Below are 13311 nucleotides of genomic sequence, written 5' to 3'. Positions count from 1 at the left end.
TATTTTTTTATTGAACAAAGTGAAAGTAAGAGAAAAGGCAGCTTTATTTATATAGCACATTTCATACCAACTCACTGTGCTTCACATAAAGACAAAACATTGAAAGATATAGTTCAACATTTTGTCAAATTGGCCCATTGCCATAATCCCTATAGTCATAGCAGTAGGTTTGTTACCTTTAATTGTCGGTGCAAGCTGTTTTTAGAACGGCGGAGCAGAGCCGTGAGCTGCTCAGAGCTACGCTACGGAGGCTCATTATGGGATTTCTTGGTTTCCCTCATCAAACTCATCAAATACACAATCCAACAACTCCACAACGCTCTGGTGGACAAGTTGTGAGCTGCACATTCACCACGCTATGAGATAATAACACAACGTTACCACACAGAGTTGTTTTAGAGGGAAATGCAGAGACTGTTGATGAAAAACTGTCCCTGAAGGCAACGCGCATCAGTGGTTTTACATGAATTTCCCTCTAAAACAACTCTGTGTGGTAACGTTGTGTTATTATCTCATAGCGTGGTGAATGTGCAGCTCACAACTTGTCCACCAGAGCGTTGTGGAGTTGTTGGATTGTGTATTTGATGAGTTTGATGATGAGGGAAACCAAGAAATCCCATAATGAGCCTCCGTAGCGTAGCTCTGAGCAGCTCACGGCTCTGCTCCGCCGTTCTAAAAACAGCTTGCACCGACAATTAAAGGTAACAAACCTACTGCTACGACTATAGGGATTAGGGCCAATTTGACAAAATGTTGAACTATACCTTTCAATGTTTTGTTTTTATGTAAAGCACATTGAGTTGGTATGAAATGTGCTATATAAATAAAGCAGCCTTTTCTCTTACTGCTCACTTTGTAACTTAAAATTATAGAATTATTAATAGATAAGTAATAAAGTGGTAGGGTCCTATAAGTTTTACTTCTAACTACTCCTTTTCGGACACTGCTTTATTGTTTATAGGATTATGGCAATGGGCCAATTTGACAAAATGTCGAACTATCCCTTTAACAGTGGGAATTGTAATTGAAAAAAAAACATAAAAACATATTTTAAAATTGGAAACAATTAAAAGCAAGAAAAAAGCGGTGCAAGAGCAGAATAACATCAATCAGCTGATAGATATGTGACACCTCGTGGCCTGACGACGTGTCGACAGCAGCAGCAGCGAGTCGAGTCGAGTCGAGTCGAGTGAGAAGTGAAACCAAAAGAAAGAAAGAAATAAAAACCACATCTTCACTTCCTGTCAAGACGGACGGACTCGACCCCACCCGTCTGCTTCCCCCGACTACACAAACAAACGCTCCCCGCCGGTGAACACACAGCAAGAAGAAGGAGAAGGAGAAGAGGAAGAGGAAGAGCTTCATGTGTCGACGTCTGTGTGTGTGTGTGTGTGTGTTGCTGTCAGAGTTCGACACACACACACACACACAGACACACACACACACACACACATTAGCACCCTGTGTGTGTGTGTGTGTGTGTGTGTTCTCCTCATTAACACGTCAGCTCCTCCTGACACATTAAAACATTCAGAATATTCCGCTCTGCGTTAATTTGCATAAATTTGCATGTTAATGAGCCGAGACGAGCCGGACGCTTTGATCTGTGATGTAACCGCCTGTGTGTGTGTGTGTGTGTGTGTGTGTGTGTGTCTGTGTGTGTGGTGACATGTATGTGGTGACACACACACACACACAGACACACACACACGTGACTGTGACTCATGTTTATTTGCGACACTGTGAATGTTTCACACGGATGATGATGATGATGATGATGATGATGATGAGGAGGAAACTGATGTGAACAAAGGAAGGAGAGAGAAGAGAAAAAAGGAGAAGAAAAAGAAGAAGTTTCACACACCGCGATGAAATGATGAAAAACCACGGAGGGAAAGGAGGAGGAGAAGAAGGTGAGAAAACAAAACAGGAACAAAGAACAGAAGCAGAGGAAAACAGATGGAGGTGGAGGAGGGAGGGAGAGAAAAACAGAGGTGGAAAGACGAGGAAGATAAAGGAAGGAGAGAGGGAGTGTTACTGAAAGACAGAAGAAGAGGAAGAAAAAAAGAAAGGAGGGAGAAAATGGAAGGATGAAGGAAGAGAAACAGGAAGGAGAAACAATGTGAAGAGAAGGAAGGAAGGAAATGGCAGAGGAAGGAAGGAAGGAAGGAAGGAGTGTTACTGAAAGACAGGAGAACGGAAGAAGAGGAAGAAAAAAGAAAGGAGGGAGAAAATGGAAGGATGAAGGAAAAGAAACAGGAAGGAATAACAATGTGAAGGGAAGGAAGGAAGGAAGGAAGGAAGGAAGGAAGGAAGGAAGGAAGGAAGGAAGGAAGTGGCAAAGGAAGGAAGGAAGGAAGTCGTCTGCTGCTATAAAAGGACAAAAGAGAGAGAGAGTTTAACTATCTTTCCATCGCTTCGTCTGACACACACACACTCAGTTCTTTCACCTCCGAGCTGCAGATCGTGTGAACGAACACACACACACACACACACCACAGTATATGTGTGTGTTTCTGTGTGTGTGTGTGTGAGAAAGAGGAAGTGAGAGAAATGAAACAAACTGTGTGTGTATGAGAGATATGTGAGAAGGCCACTCCCTCACACACACACAGAAACACACACACACACACACAGAAACACAGAAACACACACACACACTTCCTGGCTGTTGTTCTCACAGTCATGTGACAGGAAGTGGTGCGTCTGCGTTTTATAGCCACACAAGAATAAGAAGAAGAGATGAAAACAACACACACACACACACACACACACACACACACACTGGACACACAACAACAATAACACAACAACAACACAACATTTTATAAAAGTCGTTTATTAAAATTCAACTGATAGAAACAAATAAAAACTTCATAATAAAACGTCTTCAGTCTTCAGTCCTTCCTGGGTTTAGGTTTAGGAGCTGAAACACACACAAGGTAGAAAAGATGTTAGAGGAGAGGAGGGGAGGAGAGGAAGAGAGGAGAGGAGAAGAGGGGAGAGGGGAGGGGAGGAGGAGGAGAGAAGAGGAGAGGAGAGGAGAGACAAGAGGAGTCACTGGTCAAATGAAAAAACACTTTCAGACACTACTCCGCCGCACAGTTAATGACGTATTACGTCGCGTAATTGAAACGATCTGACCGCGATCGTAACGGCCGGTGTAGTTACCATGGATACAACCATGGTAACGGCCGGTGTAGCATAGACCTACGGGTGTATAGGTACCAACATAAAAAGAGGAGTAAAGCAATATATTAAGCAGTAATATAAATATTTAAGCATCAAAGATGTTCAATCACACCCACATAGTTTGAAACAACGTTCAAAACAAACACAGCCAGTGTCACAACTAAGCATAAAGTCCGCTAGCTTAATGCTAACGTATAATGTAAAACACCATAGACGGGCTAATAGAAATTAGCCTCGCTAAACGCTTGTTAGGAAATTTGCTCCGACGTTTGTTGTGGGAGTCTGTGGAAGCCGCGACCGGACAACTCTGGCAGCCTGGACACATTTATTGAGGCTGCTGCACTACTGCATTTATTTGGTAGCTACACCGGTCACTACTGCATTTATTTGGTAGCTACACCGGTCACTACTGCATTTATTTGGTAGCTACACCGGTCGCTACTGCATTTATTTGGTAGCTACACCGGTCACTACTTCATTTATTTGCTAGCTACACCGGTCGCTACTGCATTTATTTGGTAGCTACACCGGTCGCTACTGCATTTATTTGGTAGCTACACCGGTCGCTACTTCATTTATTTGGTAGCTACACCGATCGCTACTGCATTTATTTGGTAGCTACACCGGTCACTACTGCATTTATTTGGTAGCTACACCGGTCACTACTGCATTTATTTGCTAGCTACACCGGTCGCTACTGCATTTATTTGGTAGCTACACCGGTCGCTACTTCATTTATTTGGTAGCTACACCGGTCACTACTTCATTTATTTGGTAGCTACACCGGTCACTACTTCATTTATTTGGTAGCTACACCGGTCACTACTGCATTTATTTGGTAGCTACACCGGTCGCTACTGCATTTATTTGGTAGCTACACCGGTCACTACTGCATTTATTTGCTAGCTACACCGGTCGCTACTGCATTTATTTGGTAGCTACACCGGTCGCTACTTCATTTATTTGGTAGCTACACCGGTCGCTACTGCATTTATTTGGTAGCTACACCGGTCGCTCTGGGTCGCTGTGGTAACGGCGATCCGTGACCGCAATGCATGATGGGATATCTTGCTCCGGTTAGTGACCATCGGATGTTCACTATATTTGGTGGTGAATTGTGGGATAGATTCAGTCACTAGATAGTGAACATTAATAATCACTAAACATTCGGACACCACTACACTGGTCACTATAAAGACCAGAGCGGCTTTTTTATGCAAATGAGAATGACTGATGCATCCTGGGTAATTTAGGGGCAGCACCCGGCATTTTTAAATTGCACTCAGTGGCTTTTTGTGTTTTGATGGAGCGTATAGACTAACTAACAATCAATTTGAATGTTTAATTTTGTGTTTCTTTTGTAGCACTATGTCTCATAATTATTTTGACACCCTCTTTGAAACCCACCGTTCACGCGGTATGCTCCTTCAGGGTATATACACAAATCTTTGAGTCAATTTACTACCATTTAATACCTTTTTTCACTACCTTCAGATTTTTTTTAATACCACCACGACATCGAGTTGCACCAAGTATCAATCAGAAAGATTTTATGACATGTCAGGGCTCCAGACTAACTTTTTTGACTAGGAGCACAGTGGCCCCTAACTTAAAATTTTAGGAGCGCAAGCAGAAAATTTAGGGGCGCACACCGAAATCGACTTGCAAAGTAAATTTGCACATTTCCTCTAATTTTCACTGTATTACTGATAAATACTGCATAAATGCAGAAACTATAATGTTTTAAATTCACATTTTATTGTGCAACAGTTTATATATTGAAAATATAAAGTTAATGTTTAGTCTGCACTGACCAATAACAGAACAAGTAGACACACCACTTGTGGTAAACTCATCCTAGAACAGACCCCCCCCGCCCCCCCTTGGGGATAAGGTGCCTGTGTAGGCCAGCCCTTGTTGGCCTCCTTGTCTGATGACCCTGACTGAGCCACATGTGCACGGACTCCTTGGCATCAAACTCGTCGACCCCCCCCCCAACCTCCTCCGCACGGCCAAAAAAAAAGAGGATCTATCGATCAACAATCGATCAATCATATCCGAGCCTAGTCTGTGCAGCGCGTTCTGCAGCGCGAGTCAACCTGCTTCGTTGCCTTGTGACGATTTGAGTACCGCTGCCGAGAGCGCGAGCATATTATGGGATGTTTAAGGTTTGTAACGAGCCGTCGAAAAAAAAAAAAAATGCAGGTGACACAGCACACACACGTGCAGGTCACCGGTCTGTGTGTCTCCTGCTGTTTCACACAGAGCTGCGCTGTGGAAAGACGTCTCCTCCGCTCCGAGATGTAGCCAAGAGAATTATTAAACATGAGCCAATCACAGTGGTCATTAAAAAAAAAAAAAAAAATCGGCAAATTTACTGGTCGCACATGAGCGAGTAGATGAAAAATGTACTCGCACTGTATCAAATTTTAGTCGCAAAATGCGACCATTTAGTCGCAGTCTGGAGCCCTGCATGTACATAGATTTTATCATCCAACACTTACTTACATCATTACCATTACCCAGGAGACTCGGTTGCACAACAGGGCATCATCCATAAGTCATCAGGAACATTTGATCAAAAATAAAATATCTTATCATGCCTTTCTCAATCACCAGCCTCTCTCCCCTGATCCCACCCTCACCTGCCCCCCCCGCTTCGGGGCTTCCTGCCCTTTCAAACGGAGCAGACCCGGACCCGGTCCGACTAAACACCGGGCTGGCGGTAGAAGGTTCATGGAGCTGTGAGCCGCGAGTGCATGAAAAAAGAGCACATCGGATGTGCGGCGCGTTACGTGCATCTACATTGACACACACATAGGCTACATCAAGGCGCCTGTCATCTCAATTTAAGTCTTCTGCAAACTTGCATTTTCCCATATTCGAAACGTTTTGCCACACGCTAAAATCCGAAGAGATTCACTAGTAGCACTTCTATCCGCCTGACAACTACATGAATTGATATGACGTCAATATCATTCCTTTTATTTTGAAGTAGCGGCGCAAGCAAGTAATGCTTTATTTATTTTATTACGCCTATTTCATCAAAATATAACCAGTCATTGTCCAAAAGAAAAAAAATAATACCTATTCTTTAAAATTAATACCTTTGGACCAAATTTATCACTTTTTAAGGCCATTAAATTTTGCTTTTTTGATTTATCACTTTTTAATACTTTTTAAAACCCCGCGGACACCCTGTCCTTTAGCCTCCCACAGTGATCAATGACCCCACACAGTGGCCAGAAATGTCTGACCCAGACATCTACACGTATTTGGTGGAATCACCGGGGAGGTTTTGGCTCAGTGTTGTCTGGAAATAGCCTGTTAATAGACAACTTTTAGTTAGTTAGTTTGTCAAGCCAGTTAGGCTGAACTTTTCAATGGAGGGATGCCGGGCGCTGCCCCTAAATTACCCAGGATGCATCAGTCATTTTCATTTGCATAAAAAAGCCGCTCTGGTCTATAGTGAGTAGGGGGGGATTTAGGACACAACCAACAACTCCTTAAGGGGAGAAGAGAGGAAGAGAAGAACAGAGTATCTCCAGTCACCGTTTGGATTCTCCTGCTTGTAGAAAGTCTTCAGCATCTCCACGGCTTCTTCTGCTCTGTGACCTGAGACACACTGGAGACACAACACAGTCACCAGCAGGACAACACAACCGCACAACCGCACAACCAGTGTTGTTTTCGTTAACGGTGACGAAATATTTCGTTGACGCCCCTTTTTTTCATGACGATAACAAGACGTGAGGAGATAAACATGGCTCTCTGATGACGAAAACATGACGAGACGTGTGTGAGTTTTCGTTGACGAGACGAGAACAGACGTAAATGTTCGTGGTCGGGCTGTGATCGCCTCTAAATTTCATATTATGGATTGTCATCATTACTCTAAAGCTTCACACAATTTAGCAACATCAAAAATAGAACAACGCTGCTGAGACGAGGAAGTATTTTAAATATAATCCAGCAGAAAAAAAACTGAATGCACCAGGCTACTGTTACCACTTTATCTGTGTGTAGGCTAATGCATAATCCTTAGACCAGAAAGTATTTGCCATTGGGTGGAAACATTATGTGTAAAACCATTCCTTTATTGAATTAATTTGTTAAAAGACCTTTTTTTTTTTACTAAAACTAGACTAAAACCTTTTTGAGTTTTCGTCGACTAAAACTAGACTAAAACTATCATAGATAGAAATGATTAAAATTGCTAAAACTAGGGCTGGGACGATATGCTTTTCTCCCGATTCGATTCTTCTACGATTTTTTGGATGGCGATTCGATTTAAATTGTGATTCTACGATATTGCCGATTCTCTCGATTTTTAGTCTTTAGCATTTTTAACATTTATCTGCACACAAATACTGTAGGAGCCTACAAATTAACATACTCCATTATAAAGTGAACTTAAACCCTTTTCAAAACCTGTTACTCTCTGTATGTAAAAAAGGCGAACAAATGCACATTGCACAATATTTAAAAAACATTCCCCCAAAAAAATCGATTTAAAAATCGTCAAAAAAGATATCGCGATATTTATGTGAATCGATTTTTTCTCCCACCCCTAACTAAAACTAATAAGTATTTTAGTCAAAAAGACTAAGACTAAATCTAAAATGCCTGCCAAAAACAACACTGCACACAACTACACACACAATCACACAACAACACACACACAGACACACACACAGACACACACCTTGAACGTGGTCCCAGTCTGAGGTAGATCTGCGGAGGAAACGTCCAGAACCGAACCGCAGCCTCCGAACCGCTCGTTGCTGCAGCCGTACACGACCACTGGGATGTCTGACGGTCAGTGAAGGAAGCACGGTCGCTATAGGACGAATCTCCTTGTTGTTTACAACTACTTCCGGGTAGAAAACCAGCATGAGAACAATAGTGACGGACGAGAGTTTCGCTATATTCATCTCATTTTTCATGTCACTATATCACCGTTTAGACTAATCTGATGTTTGTAAAGTTTATAAAACCAATGATTGGACAAACATTACTATTTATGTGTGCACATTTTTGTAATTAGTCATGGTTATCATAGATTAGCCGGGCTAACGGTTAGCTACCTGTTGAACTTTAATAACTCAGTGACTCAATAAACGCTCCATGAAAAAATATTTTCTCCAGCGGATATCTGAGTTCCAACATGACTGAGCTAACTGGAGTAGTTTCATGTCGTGTCCCACAACGGGAGGGTTTTAACAGCTGACGTCCTGCTGCTAGCTTAGCTACCGCCGTTAGCTTAGCTACCGTTAGCTTAGCTACCGTTAGCTGTCCCTGTCAGCTGAGCCACTTTCTAGACACCGTGATTCCCCCAAACTGAATAAATACAACACATAGCAACACAAAACACACACACAGAAATAGTAATGTTTCTTCAATCATTTCAGATTTGTCTAAACGGTGATAGGGCGTGAAAAATATGATATATAGCTAAACTCTGGTTCGTTACTATTGATCTCATTCAAATTACGTGCTGGTTTTCTACCCCTATAAACCCATATTAAATTATAACGATGCACTTGCACTTTATATACACAACAATAATCAACTTACAGACGATGCCGTTCACAAGCGCAAAGTAGAAGATGGCCGCAGATGAAGCGCGAGCGCGCCCGATCCTTAGCTTGCCCGAGAAACAAAATGGCTGCTCATCATAAATCACATCACATGACATAAATTAAAGGGACAGACTATTTCCTGCTTAGAACAAATCCACTGCTAGGGGGCGCCGCCAAACACTACAAGAAATCAAACTTAGAGCCTGAGGCAGGACAGTCGCTCGCACACACACACACACACACACACACACACACACACACACACACGCACACATTACACACACACACACAGACACACACACAGACAGACACACACACACACCGTGTCAGGATACTGAGCAGACGTAGCGCGGCTGCACACATGATGCACGGCTCCACGGTGACGTACAGCGCCGTCCGCTCACACACGCTCCTCGCATCCCGGTTGCCACGGCGACACCAGTCCAGCAGCTGGTCCAGAGCGACCATCTCGGCGTGACGCGTCGCCTGCAACGCGCGCACACACACACACACACACACATACACACACAGACAGACAGACAGACACACACAAAAATAAAACACATTAAATTGATTTGATTTCCTTCTTTCCATAATCCCTTTTCCCTTCTTTCTTTCCTTCCTTCCTTCCTTCCTTCCTTCCTTTTTGACCCAGTCTGTCCCCTCTCTCCTTCTTTCCTTCCTTTTTCCCTTCCTTCTCTCCTCCCATCTTTCCCTTTGTCCTTCCTTCCCTTCGTCCTTACCTCTTCTTCCTTCCTCTTTTGATCCTCCATCTTTCTTTATTTCCTTCCCTTTTCCCTTCCTTCTTTCCTTTCTTCCTTCCTTGAACAAATCTGTTCCCTCCCTCCTTCTTTCTTTCCTTTTTCCCTTCCTTCTTTCGACAATCCTTTTTCCCTCCCTTCCTTACTTCCTTCCCTTCGTCCTTAATTCTTCCTTCCTGTTTGACCCAATTGACCCAATCTGTTCCCTCTCTCCTTCTTTCCTTCCTTCTCTCCTCCCATCTTTCCCTTTGTCCTTCGTTCCTTATCTTCGTCCTTACTTCTTCTTCCTTACTCTTTTGATCCAATTGATCTGATCTGTTCCCTACCCCTCCATCTTTCTTTCTTTCTTTCCTTCCTTCCCTTTTCCCTTCTTCCTTCTTTGAACAAATCTGTTCCCTCCCTCCTTCTTTCCTTCCTTTTTCCCTTCCTTCCTTCCCTTCATCCTTACTTCTTCCTTCCTTTTTCACCCAATTGACCCAATCTGTTCCCTCTCGCCTTCTTGTCTTCCTTCTCTCCTCACATCTTTCCCTTTGTCCTTCATTCCTTCCTTCCTTTATTCTTTCCCTTTGTCCTTCCTTCCTTCCTTTCTTCCCTTTGTCCTTACCTCTTCTTCCTTCCTCTTTTGATCCAGTTGACCTGATCTTTCCCTACCCCTCCATCTTTCTTTCTTTCCTTCCATTTTCCCTGTTCCCTCCCCTCCATCTTTCCCTTCCCTCTTTCTACAAACCTTTCCCCCTTCCTTCCTTCCTTCTTTCTTCCTCATTCTTCCTTCCTTGAATGAATCTGTTCCCTCCCTCCATCTTTCTTTCCTTCCTTCTTTCCACAATCCTTTTCCCCTCCCTTCCTTCCTTACTACCTTCCCTTCGTCCTTACTTCTTCCTTCCTTTGTGGCCCAGTTGAATATTCCTTGACCCAGGAGGGTTAAACAACTGGTTTCTGAGCCGTGAAAAAAACAAACAGGAAACAACTTGACATTTATTTTGAAATGAGCAGAAACAGGAAGTGCTTTTATTTTCCTACATTCTTGGTCTCGTTGACTTCGTTCCGTCCTCGTCCCACCACCGTGTCGTCGTGGACCATCAGACATCCGACAGGAACCTCTCCGTTCTGCAGAGCGTCTCTGGCCTTAAAGGGACAGTTCAACATTTAGTCAGATCCTCCTCTCACCATAATCCCTATAGTCATAGCAGTAGGTTCGTTACCTTTAATTGTCGGTGCAAGCTGTTTTTTTTGTTTTTTTTATTTAATCGTAAAGGTGTAAACACACACGGAATGAAAACAAAGTTACACAACAACCATAAATGTGACATGGTCCTATATAACTGTAATAGCTACTTAAAATATTTAGGCTATATTTGATTTTATACATTAATAGTGCTGTGAAATTAATTAATTGATGCGTAATAATCGTGATAACCGTAATACCATGATTATTTCTCCGACAATAATCGCACCAGGAAAAATCTATAGGCCTAATCATGACATCCCTAATTACGACACGTGAAGCAAATTCTCTGAACTACTTTCTCTTCTGAAATCCCTCCGCCCAGCAGCTGTGTCTGGAATGTAGTTCCGGCTGTATTTCCCTCTAAAACAACTCTGTGTGGTAACGTTGTTATTATCTCATAGCGTGGTGAATGTGCAGCTCACAACTTGTCCACCAGAGCGTTGTGGAGTTGTTGGATTGTGTATTTGATGAGTTTGATGAGGGAAACCAACCAAGAAATCCCATAATGAGCCTCCGTAGCGTAGCTCTGAGCAGCTCACGGCTCTGCTCCGCCGTTCTAAAAATAGCTTGCACCGACAATTGTCACTTTGGCCCAGCACTTTTGCACCTTGCACTTTATCTCTCAAACTCTTTAGGTTCCACTACTGGCCTGATTATCTGACCTGTTTTTTATCTTGTTGTCTGCATTGTCATGTCGCTTATATAGCCTAACTGTTTTTATGTTTTGGGACTCCGGATGGAAATTAGCACTGCTGCTATAATCCGGCACATTTACATGTTTTTATATGTTCATTGATGTGCACTGTCCCATCCAAATAAACTAATAAAGTAAAGTAAAGTAATTAAAGGTAATGAACCTATGACTATAGGGGTTATGGTGAGAGGAGGATCTGACTAAATGTTGAACTGTCCCTTTAAATTCAGTGTACGCAACAGTATAGTGACTTTATATCTTTTATTATTTTTCACTCATTCATAATTAAAACACTAATAACAGACATCCAGTCACTTCCGGTCGAACTCACCATGTCAAACGCTCGGTCCATCCACTTCTCCACGTCCTCGTCTCGCGGATGAAACATCTCTGACGCTGACGGTGACGTAGTTTCACCGTCTCCCTGCGTTCCCATGGCAACTACAGCTACCGCTACCGCTCCACTCACATCCATCCCATCTCTAATGTTTATTTTTTACTAAACATCGACTGTTGGTTGAGTCTCTGATCGCTGCTGCGCATCACGCAGCCACACACCGGAGGGGGAAGATAATATTGAACGGACCACTTCCGGTCTGTGAGGCAGCGTGCCGGAACTGTTGTTTGATCCGTCAAGTTGGTTACAGTTAAATACACGAACACCGGATATGGGGGGGACGCAATCACCAAAATAAAAGCATAATTTATGATGATTATAGAGTTAGATTTTGTTTGTAATTAGCACATATTAAAAATTAGGTGAAAAAGAAAAATATTAGACAAAGCAAACATGCAGGGAAGTATAGGCCTACATTATAAATAAAAAAAACAACCTAAAGGGGCATTTCCTGGCAGAATATCTATCTATCTATCTATCTATCTATCTATCTATCTATCTATCTATCTATCTATCAAAGGGACTTCCCTAATGCATAAAAATGGACATTGTCATTACACGATTGATTTGGAAACAGTAGAATTTACAAGTAGTATGTAATCATGTAATAAACGCCAACAGTTAATAAGAGAACAGTAGAGTAGTGGATGTGAATAGATAGTGTTTAGGTATGTATGTAAATATTTAACTATGCATGTTGGGCGTTAACAACCATAACTCATCATGTAACTATGAAGACAGATACTGTAAAAATATGTTTTTATTGGTGAAATTGTACCTACATGTTAACTCATGAATAGTGATAAATATTTCACTGTGTATAATGCAATGATGTAGGCCTAGTCTAATTTGTTGTAGTGGGTACACTGTTCTAACTGTAACCACATAGATTAGGGATGTCAAAGTCATTTTAGTTCAGGGGCCACATACAGTGTGATTTGATCTCTGAATTTGATTGGCTGGACCAATAAAATAACAACATAATATATAAGGCAAGGCAGGCATGGCAAGGCAATTTTATTTGTATAGCCCGTTTTTACCAACAGTTTGTCTCAAAGGGCTTTACATGGCATCATAACAACATCCTCTGTCCTTAGACCCTCACATTCACTGAGGAAAAACTCCATGGAAACCCCTTTTAACAGGGTTTGCTGTTTGCTGATGCATATTCTCATTTTTCCAGGTCATAGTATTTCAAAGGAGGTTAAATCGAAAGCAACTGGACACAAATAACTAAGTCCAGTTGCTTTCGATTTAACCTCCTCTGAAACTTTTAACAGGGAAAAATCGGAGAAACCTCAGGGTGAGCATAGGAGGGATCCCTCACCCAGGACGGACATAAATAATGAGAACTATAAACTTTGCCTTTGTTTTAATGCAAAGAAATACATTATTAAGATGTTTTACATTAAATAAACTATCCTTTTACAAAACATATTATGAACAACTTTGAATTT

General features: G+C 42.2%; 1 protein-coding gene across 1 annotated transcript; it reads right to left on the bottom strand.

Annotated features, from left to right (window-relative positions):
- Window positions 1-6676: 6676 nt before the first annotated feature.
- Window positions 6677-12034, bottom strand: adat2 (adenosine deaminase tRNA specific 2). The gene is made up of 5 exons (XM_085771660.1): window positions 11789-12034; window positions 10556-10660; window positions 9110-9260; window positions 7898-8004; window positions 6677-6817 (listed from the first exon to the last, which is right to left on the bottom strand). Exons 1-5 carry the CDS (start codon window positions 11930-11932, stop codon window positions 6677-6679), a joined length of 648 nt encoding a protein of 215 aa, XP_085627786.1. The 5' UTR covers window positions 11933-12034.
- Window positions 12035-13311: the final 1277 nt, after the last annotated feature.

This window comes from Trachurus japonicus, chromosome 24 (genome assembly GCF_045865225.1).
Source record: "Trachurus japonicus isolate A0001 chromosome 24, Traja_1.0".
Lineage (NCBI taxonomy): Eukaryota > Metazoa > Chordata > Actinopteri > Carangiformes > Carangidae > Trachurus > Trachurus japonicus.
The sequence above is the reverse complement of the archived record's forward strand: the minus strand, read 5'-3'. Positions and strand labels throughout refer to the sequence as shown.